Raw genomic sequence first — 23259 nt, 5'->3', positions numbered from 1 at the left:
TATAAACCATCAAATAAAATAGGACGCCATGAATCCAGAAGAAGGGAAAGCTCTACCTTTCAGTGTAATGCCAAAAGGAATGGTGGAATTAGAAGATCATTTGATAATCATTGTGGTAATAGAGTCAGGTGAAAATATTCAATAAATGCTAAAACTAGTGAATGAAAGTTTGAAGGTCTCCCTACAAGATACTTATTAAAGGGAAAAAAGGGTAACCATAAAAGTGAAGGAGATTGGCACACACCACCTTCGTTAACTGATCAAAGCCCAGTCATCAGTAACTGCAGTGATCAAAATTGTGACATCTGAGAAGATGCAAGAAGATAATCTCCCCTCTGTGGTATTCTTGCTGGAAAGGTACAAACTGAATCTAATTATAAGGAAACATCAGCCAAGCCCAAATGAGGAACAGTCTGCAAAATAACTGGCCTGAAATCCTCAAAAAATGTTGAAGTAACGAAAGCCAAGGAAAGACAAACTGTTTCAGATTCGTGAAGATTAAACAGACATAGTTAAATACAAAGTATCATCCCTTGGCTATGAAGGACATTTTTTGACAACTGGTGAAATTTGAGTGGGGTGGGGGTGGGGGGGGTCCTGTGGATTACATAATAGTAATGTTAGTGTTAATCTGATTTTGATAGTTACATTGTGAGGAAGTAGAAGAATGTCCTTGTTTGTCGGAATTTGTCCTTGTTTGTAGGAATTACTAATGCATTCAGGGTGATACATTTCTGGGAAAAACATTCTTTGTACTTTTCTTGCAAGTCTGAAGTTATTTCAAAATGAAAAAATTGAATTGAAAATTTTATTTTCCCTATAATAATAAAGGGCAGCATTTAAAAAAATCAACTCAAGAAAGCTTACATCAAAGTTCATTCTCATATGGACTTAAAGATCAAAGAGTAAAGCCCCAAAAGATCTAAGTAAGATGCCTTTTTCTCTTTGGAAATAGAAATTTAACTTCTAAATTTATTTCATATAACTTGTAAATGAAACCAGTTACCTTACTTGGGAAATTTTTCATTTTACCAAAATTTTTTTTTCCCCATTTTTCCAGGTACTCGGTGTTTTTCCTAAACTAAACCATGGACTATATTTGGGAGAAAGAGATACTAAAAGTACAAAGGGCCCTTTCTCTTAAGTGTTTTTTGTTGTTTGGTTTTTTTTTAAATAAGCTATAGAAGATCACAAAAGTAATTTAAAAATATTTTTATATAGGCAAAAGTTAAACTATGTAGTACTCTCATGACTTAATGTCTTCTGTTCTGCTTAAATAAAGACTACATTAATTTTTAACAACCTATGTCTCATATGGATATTTGGAATAAGTATTTGCAGCTAATGCTTACTCTTGAAATTTTGTGTAATCCCAGGAATAGAAATTTAAGAAACAAGTCTTCTAATTTAAGTTTGCTAAGGAGATTCTTAATTCTTCCATTTTCAGATCCACTAAATTCAAAGCTGAGCCAAAAAGAAACCTGCAAAAGACGATTTCCCAAATTATTTAAATCTCTTTTGTAGCAAAGTTTCCCCCCAAACTGAGAAACATTCACACAAACGTTCTTACCTTTTTATCAAGTTTATTTCTATTATCCCTTTCTCATTTACCAGCATTGAAAATAATGAAAAAGTTATTTGCTATTATTCACATATGAAATTTCTTCATGTCATTTAAACTGTTTTCCTGATTCTTAAGGTGAATGATACAACTTAGTATCTCTGAATTATGTTTAATGTAGAGATGGGAAATTGAATAATCCAATACTATCCAAGTCATGTGTTCCAAAATAAGCTCAGAAAGTTGAATCAGGGTGATGGAAACTGCACTTAAATCTGAAATTTTAATGAGACTCTTTTCTGAAACTTTTCTCTTAATGATCTATCCATTTTCTTTGCTTCTTTAATGTTTTTCCTCTTCGTATTACCAACTAATGATTAATTAACAAATGGTAATCATATGAGCTCATGTGAAATTTACTTGGGCAATTTTTTTGTAAGCCTGATTTGGTATCTAAATTCCAAAAGTCAATTCTCATGGTTATGTCCATTAAAATGACATTCTTGGTTGCCTCCTTCATGTAGCAGATGCTCAATAATAAGATTTATTAGAAAAGACCCTAGAGACCAGGAAACTTCAGTCCTAGTCCTAGATATGGAAGTAACTAACAATTTTTAGATAAGTCAGTTCACTTCTATTCTTTGGTTTTCATATTTATAAAGTGGAGATAATACCCTATCTACCAGATGAAGATGTTTGAAATTGGATAATACATTGAAGCACTCTGGAATAATATCAGCTTACCTTTCTTTAGCAATGTCAATTTTTCAAAATCTTATCCCTGGGACTGAAGTCATTGAAGGCACTTGTGACTCCTTATTTAAAAGATTTATGAAAGTCTCTTATGGTATGCCTCAATTCCTAAGGTCTCACATTCTCTCCCCCAGGAAATGTACTGACAATTTTAGATTGTCAAAAGAGTAGCTTGGAGTCATTAAGGTTTGTGACAAATTGTACCAAAACACACTTCTATTGGTAATAGCTTGCTTGAAGCTTACTGGGAAAAATATTAATGATGTCAGATTTGCATTGGGTATCTTAGAATATTACAAGGATACTGTGCTGCATAAATCTAGATGTAACTTTTATCAAGATCCTTTTAAAAATTTTAAACCTGATTTTAAAAGTGGTATCTGGGCTTCCCTGGTGGCGCAGTGGTTGAGAGTCCGCCTGCTGATGCTGGGGACGCGGGTTTGTGCACCGGTCCGGGAAGATCCCACATGCTGCGGAGCGGCTGGGCCCGTGAGCCATGGCCGCTGAGCCTGCGCGTCCGGAGCCTGTGCTCCGCAACGGGAGAGGCCACAACAGTGAGAGGCCCGCGTACCGCAAAAAAAAAACAAAAAAAAGTGGTATCTGTCCTGTGGAGGGCAATTTTGCTGAAAGAAATTACAGCTTCTCAGATTTTCAGAGAATGTATCCTGTTTGTGTACCTCTCTGAATGAATGGTTTCATTATTCATAGTTTGGCTTGTGGGGGGTTGGAGAAGGAACGAGAAAAATCATAAGATATCCTTAGAACAATTCAACACAAAATATACATGTACATAGATCCTGAGATGTTACAACAAATTTAAAAATAGATAGATCAACATGATCCAAATGGTTTCCAAGACACCGTTATGGTGGGTAAAAACAGCCATCTTACAGTGTATGCTGAATGGACGTCCACGTTTTGCTGGAAAACCCTACTCTTTGTTTCCCATTGAAAGCTAGTCATCCAGAGCAGGGGGCCAATCGACATCTACAGACTAGAAAGAAGAAAACAAGTCATTAAAACATTATTGTTAAAAAAAAAAAAAAAAAAAAAATTATTGTTCTAGTAAGCATTTGCTGGTAATGCTGTATAAATCTAGTAGTTTTAATATAATGCAACAGAAGAAACTGCATTGGAAGAAAAGAGCCATTGAACACCACGATTTCACACTCTAAAATCCATTCTAGGACATAGGATTCTTGGGCCTGAGGTCTGTTCCTGAAATCACTATTTGGTTACTCATCCAGTTATTAATTGTACCTTTTGGTCAATACAAGACTAGAGTATGTTTAAATTTTTCAAATGTTATTTATGGGAAAAGTAGCAAATAATGCAGGGGCCAACACCAACTTTCCCTCAGAAGTCTCAGGAACTTTTAGTCTTCTGACTGTTTTCATTTTCCCATCTTGCATTTAACAGTACTCAAGTAGTCTGTATACTTATAATCTTGTTTGTAACTTAGCAACTAAATGTGAAATAAATGGTTATGAAAGATCACCTGCAACTAGAAAAGGATTAGAGATCTTTGCATGTCACTTCAGCAGAATTTTTGTTTCTTTTAAAATTGAATTTATCTATCTCTACTCATCCTGGTTTGGCACTTCTAGAACGAAACCTTGATCTTTAAGTCATAATGGAATTACAGTAGCAGACTATTTGTCTCCACATAAATAATCAAGTCCCAGGCATTAGAAGTATGAAATTGCACTTTGCCTTAACTACCCTAGAGGGCCTAATTTAGAAGTTAAAACAAAAAAATACAAAAAACGAACAAAGAAAAACAAAATAACTACCATACCCATGTCGTTTTTTGAGACTTAAAGTGTAAAACCTGAAATGATTTACTACAAATTATTTTTAAAATTAATCTGAGTCACTACCAGATTTGGAAATTTTTATTAGAAAAGCCCAAATAAGTATGTGTGTGTGTGTGTGTATCTTTTACAGATGCCAAGAAATACTTTGGTTTTGTTTCAGAATATAGCCATAAAACAAACACCCATATATAAATTAATGGGTGGTTTCTCAAGCCTGAAAAACAAACATTACTGATCACAATCTTGTATGTGTTGAGGTCAGGGGAAGGTAGGCATGTTTGTAGGGTTTTAAAAACTCTACAGGTGATTGCAATGGACAATCAGGGCTGAGAAACCCCAGCCTTTGGCTCTTTGACACTCCTAAGCTGTCCTAAGAATTAAGGTCAAAGAAGATGAATGCATTTGGGATTTTCTTTAAGAGAAGGTGGTCTTCCTCAAAATGATAGCCTTACTAAGCAGACTCCCTGCAACCTTGAAGATGCTAGCACTGGTTGTACCACAGGTGTATAAAATCTAATCTGAACGCGCTCAAGAGAAGTGCTGGTAAAGCAATGACGTTCCAGTGATCATTTGATTACCATGGCTGTTTTCATACTAGGCAATTATACCCACTTCTTTTTATTTATACTGAGATTATTCCCAAGTGCAAAAATTCCTTTTTTTGTGTGGGGTGTGGGGAAGCTGTTCTTAACCAGATATTTACCAAAGTGCACAACTCATGACTCAATACCTATTGATGCTCAAATGAGAAAAATGTTTATGGAGAATTGTCTGAAAGATCCATTCATTCCATTCTTCTAATTACTTAAGAATGTAATCTGATTTCAATTTAGACTATAAGAGCAGAGAATTTCTCTTATACCACATCACAGAACCCTTATAGAACTGCTTTTATTTATAACAATTAGCTCATCCCATTTTCTATCCCTGTCCTGAATATATGTTTCTGAGGAGGCTGCCTTAAATTCTTTATAAGAGAGTCCAAAGGATATATGAAGGGCACTTACAACTTCATTTCCTTGCTTGGTTTAAGGGTTTAGATCTCATGTCATATGTAAAGCACAGTTAGTAAATTAGCTATATATTTGCAAGGATTACAAATGAGACCTTGTGTTTTTTAAAAAATAAAAATTCTGAAGATAGTCCCTCCCTGCAATTCAATGCTACTGTGAGATTTTGACTGTTTTCAAATACCTATTAAAGTGAATAGTACTATTTGGTTTAATGCTAAAAAAGCATAACCTTGGCTGATTCAGTGTACAAACAGGCATTTCCACAATAAAATGGTTTACCTCAACATCCAGCTCAAGAATATCTGCAGTCACATCCATCAGAGAGCAAATGTTCGGCTTCGTTCTTCCAAAGTCTCCATGTACAAACTCTTTAATGTAGCTGGGTTTTGTTTAAGGAAAAAATGAAGATAACCATGCAACACCAACTGTTTGATGAGATTTGACAGGTTGAAGGGGAAATGACAAACAAAAGCAGAAAGGTTATAAAAGGGAGTTTATTTCTGAGCCATGACTTGGGATGTATGTCTTAGAAATTACAGCTATGGCAATAAATAAACTAAGGATGGCAAACTGGTTCCTACCAGCCTGGCAGCCAACACTGGGACCTAGGGCCCATGTCAAACTTCCCAAGAGTCATGACTTTTCTTTTGGCTCATCTCCAAGTGCCAAGGTTTGAATATGGATTTTTTAAATTAACTATAGTAAAAAAAACCCTCAGCTATTTTCTTTTTTGCCACAGATTCTATTTGGTCATCTTTTTGGTCTCATTTTTCGATAATGACAGCAGGCGGCTGCCAAATGGTAGGTTTTCACAGGGTCACTCATAGAGTGACCTCAATGATGGCTTTCCTTATAACATGATCCAGTGACAACAGCAACAGGATGGGAGAGAAAATGAACTTATTAATTTAGACTTGATGAAGGCCCTTCAGAAGGATCATCAAAGGACGTAAATTTTAGTTGTTTGCAACTCTTGCATGGTTAGCAATAGACCTAATTCTTTTTGTGTGTGTTTTCCTCATAGATCTTCAAAATTTCAAAGTCAATGACTGATCCTAGAATTATTCAGATGACCTTAACACTCCTTACACAGAACTCTACTATAATCTTAACAGTATTTTATCTGAAAGATGTGTTTTTGCCAGCATTCAGTAAACACTCATTTAGCATTGTTGTGTCTATAAAGCAGCACTTAGTATAAAAATTAATATAATTTGAATATAAAAAAGTTTATTCTCAGATGATAAATAAAAAGTTAATACCATAATATGCTGACATTATGTCCTCCTCACTTTCTGATAGTTTGTTTACTATACTTTCACCAAATGTTTTGACTCAAGCATAAGGCATATAATTATCTATTAACTGTCTTCTTTGCTAAACTCATAATTACTCAACAATTGTCCTTTTTCTCTCACTTCTTTAGAGAGTGCTACTTCTAAGTAGCAATGATGAGGGGAGATGACCAAAAAGCCCCAGAATAACCAGTTAACAGGTCCAGAATGTTTTTTATGAGGTATAAGTCAAATGAACTACTTCATTATACTGAGCAATATACGAAAAAAATTCACATACTTCTGTGTATAACCACGTGGTATCTAAACTTTTACCAAATAGGGACTTCCCTGGTGGTGCAGTGGTTAAGAATCTGCCTGCCAATGCAGGGGAAATGGGTTTGAGCCATGGTCCGGGAAGATCCCACATGCCATGGAGCAACTAAGCCCATGCACCACAACTACTGAGTTTGTGCTCTAGAGCCCGTGAGCCACAACTACTGAGCCCGCGTGCCTAGAGCCCGTGCTCTGCAACAAGAGAAGCCACCGCAATGAGAAGCCCACATACCACAACAGAGTAGCCCCCACTAGCCGCGACTAGAGAAAGCCCGCGTGCAGCAACGAAGACCCAACGCAGCCAAAAATAACTAAATAAAATAAATAAATTTATAAAAAAATAAAGTTTTACCAAATAGCCTTTCTTAGCTAATGCCTTAAGTACATGTACATGGCTGGTTCTAAAATATGTTAATGAGATTGAAAAGACATTAGCTTCTCCATAAGACCATTGCATTTCTTCCTAGCACACCAAAACCAAAGCTGAAATTAGGTAAAAATGTTTTTAAAATCTGTGATTTCTTTGAAATTCCATCCACATTCCATCTACAATAGGCAAATGTGCTCCAAGCCCACTGGTCTAAATAGATCCAAACTGCAAAAATTTAGAAGATTTTAGGAGTAAATAACCTGTACCTGTTTCAGCTTAGTCAGTCCTGGGGTGGAGTAGGGAAAGAAGAGGGGAGAGAATGTTGATGGGAAAGGAGAGGCAGACTAATTATAGCAATATAGTGAGAATGCTATTTGGTGATTAAAATGACACTTTTCCCTCTATTGTATCCAATAAGTATGTCACTAGTTTTATACTAATTAGAAGGTTTCATGCTTCATGCTATTGGATCACAAAATAATATAAAGCCAAGAAACAAACAAAAACTAGGAGCACCTTTGAAAACTAAACTAAAGCTAAGACTATGGCAGCTCCCTGATATATTTTAACCAGAAACTAAGATATGATACAAAACCACACAAAGCAGGGTAAGTTATGAACAAGTGATCAAACTGGGACTATTCTCTTGTTCTGGGCCAGTGGCCAAATAATGTGATGGTCTACATGTAAAGTAGGGCCATTCCCATCTACCATCCCTGTTTAATCATTTGGGGCAAATGCTCGAAATGCTGAAAGGACTCAAATGTGGTCATGAATATGTGACTTGCAAAATGTGTAAAGACATGAATCGATGAATGAATCAATTAAAAGTGTTCCCTGAGCACTTACTATGCCCTCAGCACCTCAGCATGATGTGAGACACTAAAAATTTTAAGGTTCACATTGAATTCGCTGCTGCCTCGTGGTTTAATATGTCATCCTGAAAAACACAAATTTAACGGGTAAAAACACTCCAGACCAAAAAAAAAACAAAAAAACAAAAAGGATTCTTCTCCAGCCCAAACCTTTCCCGAACTGTTCCGAGATAAGGTTGAACCTCTTTTCTAGGGCAGCATGAACTTTCCCAATATGATTCTGGTTAGATTAGTGCTACACAAGACGGTGAAAGGATACGTTCCTGCCTGAGTCTTCAGGTAGAGGCGGAAATGGTGCTCATCCACGTAGTGTGTCTCCATGGAGTGAATGATGCGAGTTCTCACAGCCAGGGGCCTCCGGTGAAGGACCCGTAAAGGTGTCTTCTGGTCAATCTTTAAGTCCTAGAGGAGGATATGATAACCATGCGTCAGCTTTGCCGCCCAGTGAAGCCCATTTTAGCATCTTCTTTGTTCATCCATGGCTCACTACAGGCACCCCCATCTATCACTGTCAGGATAGAAACTAATACTATCATAAATTGTATCCTCTAAGGTTCAGACTCTGTGAGACTTCCTATAACCTAGGCCACAATTACTCATTTTCTGGGCCCCAGTATGCCATTTAAAAAAAAAAAAAAAAGGCTTTGAAGTAAATGATACCCAAGGTCTCTTTTGCTCTAATATTAACAAATTGATTGGACCCTGGAGTCTTATCCTGCCCTTTAAATAGAGCTCTTCTAAAAGATAATGTTCTTACCTTTTTTTTCCCTAACCCAACAGAGTGACCTAATAGTGGGGATTTCAGACTGAGGTGAGAAATGGTGTAGAAGGTGGGACATGAGCATCACCTGTGTGCCTGGGCAGTGTCCATGTTTTAGGGAGAGCCATATACCTACTCACAGAATTTTTTGTTTTTGGTTATACAAAAGGACTTATCTGGAAAATTAACAGCTGCATCTCTGTCTAGGGTGGTATTTCCAAATAATAATTACAAATAAGTGTGTACAATAAACCAGGACCTCTCAATATTTGTTAGCCCAGTTCAGGTTACTTGAGAATAATACTGCATGTTTCTTTACAACTCAGGTTTTTAGGGACAAAGTCTTGTTTTTCTCACAATTAGAGATGTCCTTTTATGTCACAAGATATAAATTAAGAAATAGAGGTTGGGCTTCCCTGGTGGCGCAGTGGTTGGGAGTCCGCCTGCCTATGCGGCGGACACAGGTTCGTGCCCCGGTCCAGGAAGATCCCACATGCCGCAGAGCGGCTGGGCCCGTGAGCCATGGCCGCTGAGCCTGCGTGTCCAGAGCCTGTGCTCTGCAACGGGAGAGGCCGCAACAGTGAGAGGCCCACGCATCGGGAAAAAAAAAAAAAAGATATTGGGCATAACCAGCAACTCAGGCTCATAAGAACTTTGAATCCTCTGAAATTTCTTGTAGGAACAACTCCTGCCTGATTTACATGATTAGTGAGTGCCTAAAGCCATGCTGAGAAAAGAAAGATTTCTGTCTGGTCTCCCCCTACCAAGTTCTGTACCAAGAAAGAAGAGCAGGTTCTGACAAAGAGTACACTTGAAATGGTATGACTGCTTTTATCAGAGCAGTGAGTCAGTGACTCCTCCTTACGATTCTATAATTCTTTGATTTTTAGAAGCACTTTGTTCTGATGAGATAAGTTGTTTCCACAACGTTTAACATTACTCTGGCCAAAAAGACCAAAAAAAGGACAAGGCTGAATTATTATAGAATCGATAAAGATATGGCATCCACTTAAGAGCACAGAACCAGCTGGCCTTTAAAGGAGTGACTCGCTAAGGTGTGCCCTTCCCCTCTGTTTCCTTTACCTCGAGTCACTCCCTGGACTCTGACCCAGGAGCAGTTAATGGAGGTACAACTGAGCTAGTAGATGCACCACTGCTTCCAACATAACACTCAGATCAACACACTTGCGTGTCGTTTTTGGTTGCTTGTGTCTAGCAAATGAAAGGAAACCGCTTCATTTACTCCAACACTGCACTCTGCTGTCCCCATACTGAATTTTCAGAAACATACGCAGGTGACTTTTTTCCTTAGAAGTAGGTTGCCCTTAAAAAAAAGGAGGCAAGTGGTAAGTTTGAAGTGACCTTTTCTCAGAATGGGGCAGTAACTCAGTTTTTTTTATTTTTGATGCCAATAGGAATATCTGAAAAATGTTTTAACCCTAACACTTTAAAAAAATTATTAGACGTCACCTAGTCTCATCAGTCCAATTGGGCGGTGGGCCATTAAATCAGACCCTTTCACTACTTAGTGTGTACCTATAACAATCATCTTTCATACTCTCAACCACTGCGCCACCAGGGAAGCCCTCAGCATCATTTCTGAATCAGCTCTATGGCTACTCCCAAACTGTAAATCTATTTTTAAAATGAGTTTTTATTTTCCCCACAGCATTCTAAATGAGCTGTATACATGTACACATGTGATAGAATAGAGGTTTACAAATGTGTCTTGCAATCTTAAGGATATCTGTCTATAGCATAACTATCATCCTAAAGACCCTAGATAATAGGGCCAAAGGCCAGAAGGCCTTAGATTTGGAATCACAGAACCTGAGAAGTGGAGGGCCCACTGGGGATCATCTAGTCCACCCCTCATTTTATAGGTAAACTTCTCTAAGCAGGTTAATGACATGTATGTTTTCACCAAAACACTCATACTATAAACGTTATTCTGCACCTTGCTTTTTTCCGGTAATATCATGGGTGTTCCTACAAGTCCTAGATGTAGACCTACCTCTATCTTTTCTTCCAACAGTTTTAGGCATATATACACACAATAATGTAAATTAAATGGGATCACATGCTGTTTTAGTTTTTTTAAACAGCTGCATAATATTCCAACGTGTTCTACCATTTCCTTATTGAAGGAAATTCAGTTTTGTTTCCAGTTTTGTTGTTGATTTTGTCACTCTGAACAAAGTCAACAAACATCCTTGTGCACATATCCTTATGCACTGGAGTTTTATTTCTTGTCCTGCCAGTAGTGGAAGTACTGGGTAGAAGACCAGTCTGTTTTTTATTTTTACAGTCACTGCCACATTGTTTTCCAAAAAGGCTGAAACACTTACATTTCTACTGAAAATGTATATAACTAGCCTTCTCCTCCCTCCAACCAACAGGTATTTTTAGTCTCAGAAGAATAAAGTGATGTCTTATTGTTACTTCAATCTGGAGGTGGAACATCTTTTCAAATGATTCTTGGCCATTTTAGCCGCTCCGTGGCATGTGGGATCTTCCCAGACAGGGGCACGAACCAGTGTCCCCTGCATCGGCAGGTGGACTCTCAACCACTGTGCCACCAGGGAAGCCCTATTAACAACATGTTTTATTTATGCACTTAATCTGAGCATCAATTCTATTAGATAAGTTCTATTTTCTATTTCCTTTTTGCAAATGGCCAAATATAATAATAGCATTGCTGAGTGTTTTCTATGTGCCAGATTCTATTCTAAGGGCTTTATATGGCTAACCCTGTTTAATTCTTCTAACTAATTTTACAGATGAAGAAACTGAAGCATTAAGAGGCTAAGCAACTTGTCCAAAGTCACACAACTAAGAAATGCAGAACCAGGATTTGCACCCAGACGATCTGTCCTTGGAGTCAGACTCTTAATCACTAGCAACACTGCTTCTCACACAGGTTAGATGAATTGCCCAGTCATTTAACTAGTAAATGGCAAAGGCAAGATTTAGAACCAGGTCTCACAGTCCCCAAAGCCTATGCGCTATGACTTGTTGGTAATAAACGAGAAGACAAAGGACTCTTTTATAGGCAGTAGAAAAATAAAAGAATTAGAGCACTGAACTACCTTTATGTCATCTAGGAATCCAAGGTCCTTCCTCTGTATTGCTTTATTTGTCCATATTAAGGCACTATAGGTCTTGGTCTTTTCTTCTTCACCTTCTTTCATATGACCTATTGCCTCTCTAAACAAAAACAATAAAAGAAAGTTTGTCTGAATATATAAAATACAGACAAGACTTGCCCCAAACTTCTCTTTCTTTAAAAATAGATTTATTGAGATATAATTTACATACAATTCCCCTGTGTAACTGAACGATTCAGTGATTTTTAGTACGTTTACAGAGTTGTGCAGCTATTACCACAATCTAACTTTAGAACACTTTCATCACCCCAGAAGAGAAACTCCGCGCCTATTTGCAATCACTTCTCATTCCTCATTTCCCCCAGCCCTTGGCAACCACTTGTTGACTTTCTGTCTCTATAGATTTTCCTACTCTGAACATTTCATATATTAAAATGTGAATATTGTAAAATACACAATAAGTGATATTTGATATCTAGCTTCTTTCACTTTATAATGTTTTCAAGGTTCATCCATGTTGTAGCATGTATCTGTACTTCATCCCTTTTTATTACTAAATGATATTCCACTGTATGGATATACCACATTCACATTTTGTTCATCCATAGACATTTGGGTTGTTTCTACTTTTTTGCTATTATGAGTAATGCTACTATAAACATTCATGCAGAAGTCTCTGTGTGGATGTACATTTCCATTTCTCGTGGGTATACATCTAGAAGTGGAACTGCTGGGCCATATGGTTACCCTATATTTAACTTTTTGAGAAACTGCTAAACTGTTTTGCAAAGTGGCACCACTTATAATCCCACAGCAATGTATGAGGGATCCAATTTCTCCATATCCTTGCCAATACTTGTTATTTTCTGTCTTTTTGTGAAGTGGGATCTCACTGTGGTTTTGATTTGCATTTCTCTAATGACTAATGATGTTGAGCATTTTTTCATGTATTCACTGGTTATTTTGTGTATCCTTTTTGGAGAAATGTTCACTTAATCATCTCTCCATTTTTAATTGAGTTATTTTCTTATTATTGAGTTGTAGGAGTTCTTTACATATTCTGGATACAAATCCCTTATCAGATAAATGATATACAACCAAAACTCCCCTCTTGAAAACATCTCCAGTGATCCTACCCTTACCTTGTGACAAGCTGCAAGTCACGGACTTGGATTTTGTTAGACGAGTTATTAATTTTCTGTAGTATTAGAGAAAGAAAAACAATTAGCAACTCTAGTTCAGTTACAGAGTTGCAGAAACATGACAATTTCCATGTCATGAAGTGGTTTACCTGCTGAAGTTCCTTAATTTCTTGTGAAGTGAAATGTACTCTATGAGGATTCACCAGCTCAATTGCAAAGGGCCTTCCTGGCAGCACACACCCCGTCATGAAACAGAAACGTGTTGATGGAGTTAACATTTGGGCTAATGCAAGAGGGTTAGGAGGTGTGAAAAAACGAGTTGAGCTCTAGAGGACTGAAAGTTTAGTGACATGACTACATCTGGGGGAGAGAAGAATGTGTGAAAAGAATCAAGGGGCTTTTTGGGGGCTGCTAAACCCCAGGACAGGCAATATGTAAAAACGACTGCTTTCCCAAAAGTCCATGAACAAGCCTGTGTTAATTACAAAATCAAATCCAAACAGCCACTAATTGACTTGGTTACACTAACATAATGTTGTCACATGCAGCTATGCCCAGGTATACCAAATTGAAATACATTCTCCTAGCCTAGTGAAATGAAAAGCTGAGATTCCATGAGAAGAAGGGACTATAAATCTCGAATACCTGAGGATTACTCTCATCATCCTTCTTGTAATGCAACAATGTAAAATGAGAGAAATGAAGGCTAAGAGAGCAGAAGCACTTTTTAAATGAAGACATTTTGCAATTTAAATGAGGTGCATTTTGAAAATTGTACTGGTACTGAAATGTTATTAAAAGGAACAATTAATTATCAAAGTTTTGGAAAAAATCAGGCACCTCTTTGTTAATGCACATAGAAGTCCCTTATAACCTACAGGTATTCAATAAAGATGGCCTCTGAAGAAATGATCCCTGTTAAAACATAGTCATATAATTTACAAGGGTAGCTCCATAATCCACAAGGCTTCCTCACATGGAGAAGCTCTGGGCTCTGCCAACTTTGATTATGACTAAGTGACTACAAAAAAGCTGCTGTCTGAAAAGGGTGATAATCTGAAAGTTAGTTCCAGTCAAGTGATACTGTCACAATCTTACCATTTCCTAATGTTCTCACATCTACATCTTCTCTCCCAGAGGATGAAAAATTAAAGCCTTTGGAAAGCAGATAAAGAAAAAAAAAATCAGAGACATAACAGTGCTAAGACTTTCATTCCCATCCTTTGGTAGAAACCCAATTTGTCTTAAACAATCTACAAGAGAATCCCAAGGAATAGTCATCATCACACCTCTAATCCCAATCTCTACTAAAAATAGCAATGATAATAATAAATACCACTTATTGAGCACTTATTACATACCAGGTACTGAGCTAAAATTCTGCATACATTATTTCACTCAATCCTTATTATAACCTTATGAGGTAGGTATTAAATAAAAGAACACCAAGCTTCTGAAAGGTTAAGTACTTTTCCCAAGGGAACATGATTAAATGGCAGAGCTAGATGTTTCTGATGTCAAAGCCAGACCTTACTTATCATCCCAGCCCACCATTCCATGGGAAAGCCAAAGGCATGGCACTGTTTGGAGGAAGGCCCCACTACCACCCTGGCTACAAACTTATGGTGAAAAATCTATCTTTCGTCTTTTCCTTGAAACAAAAGAAAACAAAATAAAAACATTATTTGAGAATTAAACTCTATGAAAGGAAGAGGAGGGGGAAAAAAAGGTTTGATTCTAAAAGGAAATTCATTATGTAAGCAAACCTAAGCTGGAACCACAATATAACTAGTATACACTTTAAGATAGATGGATCATCACAGACTAAAAGCTGCTAATATTGGAATGGGAAAGTGGTCAATACAGTGTGGGTGGGCAGGGGAAGTGGTTCCATGACAACTTTCTTAGATACAGAAATAACTGATGATTTCACCACTGGAAAGATTACCATGAGCAGGCATTATTCTAAGTACTTCATATATGTTAACACTATGAGGTAGATACTATCATTATCCCCATTTTACTTATAAAGAAGGTGAGACAGAGACAGCATAAGTAACGTGCCTAGGATCACATCACTAGTAATTGGTAGGGTCAGGATTTGAACCAGGCTGGCAGTCTGGCTCCAGAGACTCTTAATCACTGTCTACACTGCACCACCACAAAGACAGCTGGAAGAGCTCAGACTCGTGCCAACTGGGACAAGCAAGACCAATCAGTCCTCTTGTACCAGGGATTGGGAAAGACTAGGATGTTTTGGAAACCCTGGTCAATCCATAGTTCAGCCACTTTGGAGAGCACAAGATGAGGAAGGACAAGATTGCTGGGAAGGACAGACAGGAAAGGTAGAAGGGAAGGAGGGTCTGTACCATTTTGACAGACATTTTTCTCCTAGGAAAGGTTCAATATGCAAAGGTCCCATGTAGATTTTAGAAAAAGGAAGGTTAAAAGGCTTGAAAAGTGCTATAAAAACTACACTGAAGATTAGCTCTCCTTTCTAGGATGTTTAGCTGTGAAGAAAGTAAGATTTCACCCTTCCTTCACCTTTAAGACATCCCTTTAGCAAGTCAAGGCCAACGCTTGTTGGAAACATGGGCTCCAAGCTGTTGCCTGCCACCCACTGCCAAGGTGAAGTGGGCTCTGCCCACTTCATGGCCCAACATGGCCCAAAGCTGTGGGTCTCCCAGAGAGGACCAACCCAGGACTGGTTAGGTAAAGCCTAGGTATCTAAGGTCGGCCTAGAATTCAAGCTGCTCAGAGGTCTGGGTAACTTGTGCAGTGTTAACACCTGGGGACTAGCCAAGCGGGCAGCCATGAGGGGCACAATGTCAGGCTCTTCTCCAGGGGGAGAATCTACACCAGGCAGGTAGTAGGATTCTGCAGACCATTAAGTCCCAAAGAACCCTCCATTCCATGTCTATACTCCATTGTCAAGCAGCGAATAAACCTATAGCAACATCAGCAGCTTCTGGTCAGAGTCAACAGACTCAAGAGTAGTGCTAACTAGGGATGGATAGCTACATGGAGAGTTCAAAATGGCATCTGGGAAGCTGAAAGATACTCCCTGGGGTGGGAGTGGGGGGCGGTAGTTTGTCTTATACCTGCCCACCTCCATCTCTAATCCAGGCATAATACTGGGGAACCAGGACCCTACAGTGACTAAGCCATAACCTGTGACTGATAGGGGTGGAGGGAATGAACAGGACACAAAGAGGTAGATCTACTAGTGACTACTCAAACAGACCAGAAATCTCAAATTCATAAATTAGCCCATAAAACTTCCCACAAATTCCAGCCCATCAATAAGAAAAAAGTACAGAAAACTAGGCTCTTGAGAAGTCCAAAGAAACATTAAATCCAGATTAAGGGAGAAGGGGTATTTATTATATCTTTCAGAAAAATGTTGCAAATTTGGACCCTACGTTGAGAAATACTTCAGGCGGCAAACTTTAAAAAATAATTTGCAATTATGAATAATAAATGACAAAAAAAGGAAAAGGAGTCACTGCCTTAAGTATGAGGAAATATATGCTTAAAATTTAGTTGATTTTTCTAAACTCACATTACGCCTTGCCTTATCCCCCTAATCCTGTGAGTTCTACAGACTTCTGCTCAATGGAACAGATATTTCAAACATACAAACAAACAAACAACAAGGACAAAACCAAGGGCAAGAATGATCAGGAACTGTAAGGGGTTCAATAGTCTGTAGTGGCTCTCATACCTGGGGGCAGATAGACAATGGGACTGAAGAATGGGCAGAGGCCAGATGATGACGGTCTCAGAATATCAAGTTATATAGTTTGGACTTTACCCTGTAGCTAGTCACTGACCAGTTTTCAGCAGGGAACTGACATGACAAATATTTATTCCATAAGTGAAGTAATAAATGTATTAGGAAAACACTTCTTAGACATACTGATTTTGAGAGTGTGTCAAAGTTTTACTTATTAACTAGAGAACTGGCAAGTAGAGAATATGATGTGTCAGTCTGAAGTGGCTGAGAAACAAGTTTGTATCTCCCACTGAGGGGAAGGAGTACTAGTTACTTCTGCTTTATAGAAGTAGCTAGGCTGCTTCATGCAATACTGGTTTATTTTCATAGAGCTGTAAAGCACAGAGGTACAACAGTCAGAACCATTTTCCCAGAGTTGTCAGATGTGAATCACAGAAGTAACGAGTAATGTATCTGAGAAGCACAAGTTTAGCAAATCGATGCTATTAATCAGGCATTTCGAACAACAAGGTTTTATTTCACGACAAGGAGCCAGTTAGCACAGAGGCCCAGAGGTCTGCTTTTTCTCAAGCGGCTCTTAATAAATTTCCTCAGCACACAATTACAGATGCTAAACACACAGTTTGCTTTATTTTCAGTTTGGAGAAATTTTTTTCCCTCCTCAAATGGAAATTGACAACAAATCACCTTCATGAAAGATTTCAAGGGGGAAACATATAGCTATTTCAGAGCCCCCCAACATCCCTCTTGGTAATGGAGGCTTCCTTGGGACCCAAATAATCAGAACAAAATCTTGAATTTTCTTACAGAAAGGGAATAAGGTAGCCCCCCAAAAAGAGTTTGAAGGACACTTTTCATACTAACGCTTTATTTTCACTTCTTCGTAACTTGGATAAGTCTTAGGAGATAATCAGCGTGTAAATATTAAATCAAGTAGGTAAAAGCTCGTGGCAATAGCCCTTTACAGCTAAGATTTTGAAAAATATTACGTTGCTAGGTTACTTTCTTCTCCATTCAGTAAACAATTATTAAAGGCCCTTTTTAAAAGGGCCCACCTACCTGATAGGCAACAAATTATAAGAGGGATATGGTTTTTGAAGTGCTTCTATTTCCTCTTAACAAGCAGAGAGCTGGACGGGATAGCCATGTCTCATTTTGGTCACCTGCTCGCCATTCCTAAAGCAGGCTTGTCTTAAGGTTTGTCAGAGAAAAAGATGGATGTCTTGGTCTATCTGGTCCTTCAAAAAAGGTGTTCTGGGACTTCCCTGGTGGAGCAGTGGTTAAGACTCCATGCTCCCAATGCAGGGCCACGGGTTCAATACCTGGTCAGGGAATTAGATCCCACATGCCTGCCGCAACTAACAGTTCACATGCCACAACTAAGGAGACTGCCTGACGCAACTAAGGAGCCCACATGCCGCAACTAAGGAGCCTGCCTGCCGCAACTAAGACCCAGCATAACCAAATAAATAAATAAATATTTTTTAAAAAGGTGTTCTAATTATGCTAGGAGACCCACTCCAAAGAGTATGATATACTTACTCATTGTCTACAGTTTCTCCTGATGTACAACATGGTTTCTTGTGATTGAAATCTTAGTCCCTTTCCTCTAGTCTAATCCTAGGTGAAATCAAGGTTTTTTACTCCTTTGACCTGATAGTCCTATTGAGCAAAGAAAGCATATGCCTGACAGGATCTGACTCACCCCACAAACCTGGGCTCATTAATACTTAGGAAATTAAAACAACACAACTACTATTAAGTCTTTGTAAAATGGTAGCTATTGATCTATTTTCTCTAGGACTGAACTTTATTCTGGGACACTTTAGCCGTTAAGATGGAAGCTGGGCATTTGCCAGTGATTATTCTTGAACAGCACTTGATGTGGAAGCTGTATTTTAATTACCTCATATTCCCAAAAAGAGGCAGAGGCTCAAGGTGTCCCAAGGTCAGAGCTTAAGTGCATTCATTTAAAGTAGTTTCAATTGTTTTGAATTTGCCCAGGAAAAAGCGTAATCTTGAGAGAGGAGAGAAATCCTAGGGCACCTTGGCTCAAATCCAGCCCAGGGCAGAGGAGCTCAGGACACAGCGGTCCCTGTTCACAGGAAGCTGCCAGCCAAGGGGCCCAGACTTGGTGGTGGTTTACAAAATATAGAAATCTTTCCTGCCACCTCCAAGAAGTCTATTCATGAATGACAATGTAACTAAAATATGGATATTATAACACTTACTCTCTGCTTTGAACACTGTCAAAAGATGGTCTGAAATTAATTCTTCCACTGAAGAGTCCAGCTTCCTTTCTCCATCAATTATCCAAGGAGTTTGTGGTAGATTCCTGGAGTATTTATTATATCTCCCTGCCAAAGAAATATAAAGGTCACCTGGATGGAATGTGTGCTTAACACAATAGGATAAAAAGGAAAGCAACAGCTATTTATTGAGTGCCAGTATCCTAGGTGCTATGATATAAAACAAGGCTTAGCCTTCAACTAACTTACAATCTAATTTGGAGAGTCAACACATACACATAATTAAATGAAAAAATTTAAGGTAGCAATAGAACAGATGGCTAAAGACACGGTATGAATCATCAAATGAGTTCTAAAGGAATGCTCAATATACTTATTAATCTTTTTGGCTGACTGAACAAGTTACAATAGTATGGAACACACTATGAATCACTTAAAAAAAGAGCAACTACTGTTTTTATGCCTGGTTAATAACACTCTCAGTGTAATAGTCATTGGTGATAATGTATTCCAAAGAATTCAAACACAGGAAATTTTGAAGTTTTTGTAAGCAAAAAAAAAAAAACCCTAATAGAATATGACTCACTGTTTTATGAAAAAAGCTACTCCAAGGCAGGTAGCTTTTATTACACCAGGGCAGGGTATTATACTCAAGACTAAAGAGCAATTTCATTTCAGCTATTACTATGAAACAGCTGTAGCTTTCAAAACAAGAACTGTCTACCCGATTTACCTCTTGGGAAAGTCAATGCAACAATTTCTTTTTCCAGGCAGAAGCCAAATGTTTAGTCATTTTGCAGATAATAAAATAACTTTTTTCAGGATTGATTTCATGTTATAAAACATCCTCTCCCTTCTCCTGACCAGTTTCAGGTCTGTACATGTACCCATATTTTTACCTGGCCATCTCTGATGAAAACTATTAAACCTGGGAAGTATCATTTCCCTTCAACATGGCATTTTAAATAACAAATCTCCTGAGTGACCCTTAAGAATGTCTACAGAACCTACAATAAACTTGGTTATCAGCTCTAGTTCTCAAAAGAGTTAACTAATCAGAAATTAATAACAACAGTAAGAAGGAAACAGAGGAGGAGTTAGTTGAGTTTTTCAGAAAGGAGAGAAAATTGACAATGTAAGTATATCCTGGACTAAATATTTTACCAGCCACAAAAACAGCACCATGAGCACATTCAATTTCAACAACACTGCATACAGCCTTTGGTGAGTTTGGAGGACAAGGAAACTGCCTGCAAAACAAAATAAATTTTACAGCTACTATTTTCCAGACATGATATTGAAACACATAACTAAGATGAATCAGCACTGTCTGAGTTACACAGAGCCTGAGTCTCTCAAGGACTAAGCCTCTCCCTAATTTTAAGTTTTGGAACCATAAGGGTCTCTTAGGCCTCTGGAGTACCACTTTTCATACATGAGAGTGGCACTAAGTAAATAAGGGCTCGCTAATAACATTCATGCTCAGGAGGCCTCATGTTCCCAAATGACAGTTTCCAAAATCAACCTGGAGATTTGGGGAAAAAAATGCATCTATATGTAGTGGAAACCTCTCCAGGTTCATTTTGCTATCCATGAACACTTGCTGCTGGCTGACAAGGTCCTCAGTCATTTGGGTAAAGCTGGTGTGCAGTCAGAGACTGGCCACATGAGCATGTCCCACCTGTGGCGAGGGTACTCCAACATTTTTCTCTTTTTCCTCTTCATTTCAACTATGACCTTGGGAATCAGACCACAGAGCCAGAAAAAGTGGAATATGGCAGACTCTGTACTTTAGCTAAGAAACTTCAATCCAGCTGAGGACAGACCAGAAAGAGCAATGTATGGCTTTATTCTCTGTCCACCATCTGAGAAATTCCAAAGCCATGGAATGGAATCTACCTGTAAATGACTAGATGTGGACTTAATCCAAAATGCTTGTCTTAAAGTTTTCATTCCGTTTCCCAAGATGTCTTAACAAAGAAAGCACTTAGAAACTCAGGAACTATTGCTTGTAGAGAGTAACTGTCTTTACTTCCTAAAGTTTAATAGGGAATTCCCTGGCAGTCCAGTGGTTAGGACTCTGTGCTTCAACTGCAAGGGGCACAGGTTCAATCCCTGTTCGGGGAACTAAGATCCCACAAGCCATGCAGCGTGGCCAAAAAAAAAATTTTTTTTTAATAAAAATATTTCCATTCTGAGACTCATGTTTAGTCAGAAAAATATATGAAACCTTCGCCATAACTTCTTCTGGAAGGATAACTATGATAATATTTTATTAAATAAAATGAACACACTGAGAATTAAATCTAAGATTTACTGTAGTTCAGTATATTTTAATAAGAAAGGAAACTCAGGAGCCCTTTTCTCCCTCTTCTGGAGATGTACAATAACAGGAAATCCAGGACGAGGGATGTAATGGGGCCAGTAGTAGGCTGGAGAATCAGGAAACCTGGCTCTATGTCCACTCTCTATTGCCCAGTTGAAATCTTAGGCAAGTCAACTCCCTCTTTGGACCTCAATATCCTCCTCTAAAAGATAAAGAAGTTGGACATGATTCATAAATTCAAATATTAATTTGACATTTACTGAACACCACTACATGCCAGATACTGAGCCAGGGATTGGGGATATAATAAAGATTAAGACACAATCCTGTTCTGTAAAATATATCCAGTCTTGTTTTAGAGATAATGCAGATTATTTCTAACATTCCCTTTATTCTAAAATTCCATGATTATTTCTTGTTTCTATAATTCTACTTACTTGCGGAAATCCTCTTCTTTAATCTTATTCAAAGCTTTCATAACTGCCATTCTAGTGAATACTGACTATATAGGGTAAAATGAAAAGAAAAGACATTTTATCACCTATATAAGAAAACATCAGAGTTGAAACAAAGAACATGGTTGGAGAAATTATATCATTTTAAACCATACTTAAAAGGGAGAAATACTTAAAAACTTCAAGAAAATAAATGAAGCACAAGTGTTCATACTGTCAGTTCTGTGATTGGTAGACCCTATAACCCTTCTCTTCAATCTAGTCTATGTCTATAATACCAGGTGGATCTAGCAGAAAGTCTTCTTCACTGCACTCTCCCATTCCCCTCAAAATGTGGTATTCTTCAAATACAAAAATGATGACATTGCAGGAAATGTGCTTTGAATATTTTTTCCTAGACCTCAAAAGAAATTTAGACTGACCCATCTACCTTTTCTTCCCTACATCCCTTCAGGGGCCACGGTATATAGTTTAGGAGTTGGCTGCCAGGGTAAGGGGTAAAACAGAGCCAACCAGGCTGACTTGGCATCTAGCAATTCAATATCACTCACCAACCTCTGAGAAAGTAAATGAATCCACTATACTGAATAAAAGGGCATCTACAAATGTCCCACTCTGGGTTTTTTAAAATAAGAAAAGCCAAACCTCATGGTAGACATGCTAGAACTAATTAGTGCATATATTTGTGGTCATTATGATAAATCACAATTATTTCTTCTGTTATGAGAAATTATACTTGACTGAAAAGAAGAATAATGTAGGTATCTAAACAGTTTATCATCAAAAAATGATTTTCTAAACCATATTCTGGGGAGCCCTAAGGTGTCGTAGGGTTAGAATTAAAAATTAAGTGCCTGTTTGTTAAGATATGAAATCTTAGGCCTGAAAGAATCTCAAAAGGTCATTCAAATTATTCCCAGCCATAAGGCAGGAAAACTACATTTAAGACTATACAACACCTACTGGCCAAATGGCGTGGTGTCCATGATCGTTTGACAAAAACTTCCTTACTCTATTATTTGATACTGGTACTTATATACTTCCTCAAAGATAACAACAAATAAAACTAGATCTTTAATATAAATATGGCTTACAGCTCATTTGGGCAAAGCTTCCCAATTGGTATGGCAAAGCATACCACTGGGCTACAGTTGTGCCCAGATCCCTCTAGTTCACAAGGGCTGAGGGGCAGGGCCTGGAACAATGAGAACCCCCAGGCCTATTGCTTACAACTTAGAGCAACTTCATCTGTTAACCTCAGGGTGCTGGCCAAACATGGTAATGTTCTAGGTATACCATGATGTGAGAAAAGGAGGCAAGAAGTGTTTTAGGCTCCCTGCATTTCTGATTATTTCCACACAGGGTATTTGGCATATGTTACAAACTCCCCAACCCTCCCCTCCCACCCCAGGCAAGAGGAAAGACCAAAAGATGTATCTTTGGCAATAAACTTATATTCTTTTTAACAACCACAGCAGCGAAATG

The 23259-nt window shown here is 38.1% G+C and overlaps 1 protein-coding gene across 7 annotated transcripts in view; it reads right to left on the bottom strand.

The window, feature by feature from the left end:
- Positions 1–657: 657 nt before the first annotated feature.
- Positions 658–23259, bottom strand: part of PUS10 (pseudouridine synthase 10) — a 64622-nt gene continuing 42020 nt past the window's right edge. For 6 of the 7 annotated variants that reach the window (XM_024752961.1, XM_024752960.1, XM_024752958.1 and 3 more), the window contains exons 9-18: positions 21757–21821; positions 20158–20243; positions 18976–19101; positions 14107–14163; positions 13158–13234; positions 13009–13064; positions 11849–11966; positions 8259–8401; positions 5424–5523; positions 3113–3308 (exon numbers count right to left, since the gene is read on the bottom strand). In XM_024752961.1, coding sequence (XP_024608729.1) covers positions 3270–3308; positions 5424–5523; positions 8259–8401; positions 11849–11966; positions 13009–13064; positions 13158–13234; positions 14107–14163; positions 18976–19101; positions 20158–20243; positions 21757–21821 — 867 coding nt within the window. In that variant the 3' untranslated portion in view covers positions 3113–3269. Of the gene's footprint in view, positions 1482–3112; positions 3309–5423; positions 5524–8258; positions 8402–11848; positions 11967–13008; positions 13065–13157; positions 13235–14106; positions 14164–18975; positions 19102–20157; positions 20244–21756; positions 21822–23259 lie in introns of those variants that run through there. The other variant, XR_003004229.1, reaches the window with a different exon arrangement.

The sequence above is a fragment of the Neophocaena asiaeorientalis genome, unplaced genomic scaffold (assembly GCF_003031525.2).
Source record: "Neophocaena asiaeorientalis asiaeorientalis breed wild unplaced genomic scaffold, Neophocaena_asiaeorientalis_V1.1 scaffold100, whole genome shotgun sequence".
Lineage (NCBI taxonomy): Eukaryota > Metazoa > Chordata > Mammalia > Artiodactyla > Phocoenidae > Neophocaena > Neophocaena asiaeorientalis.
This window is presented reverse-complemented; position numbering and strand designations above follow the sequence as displayed.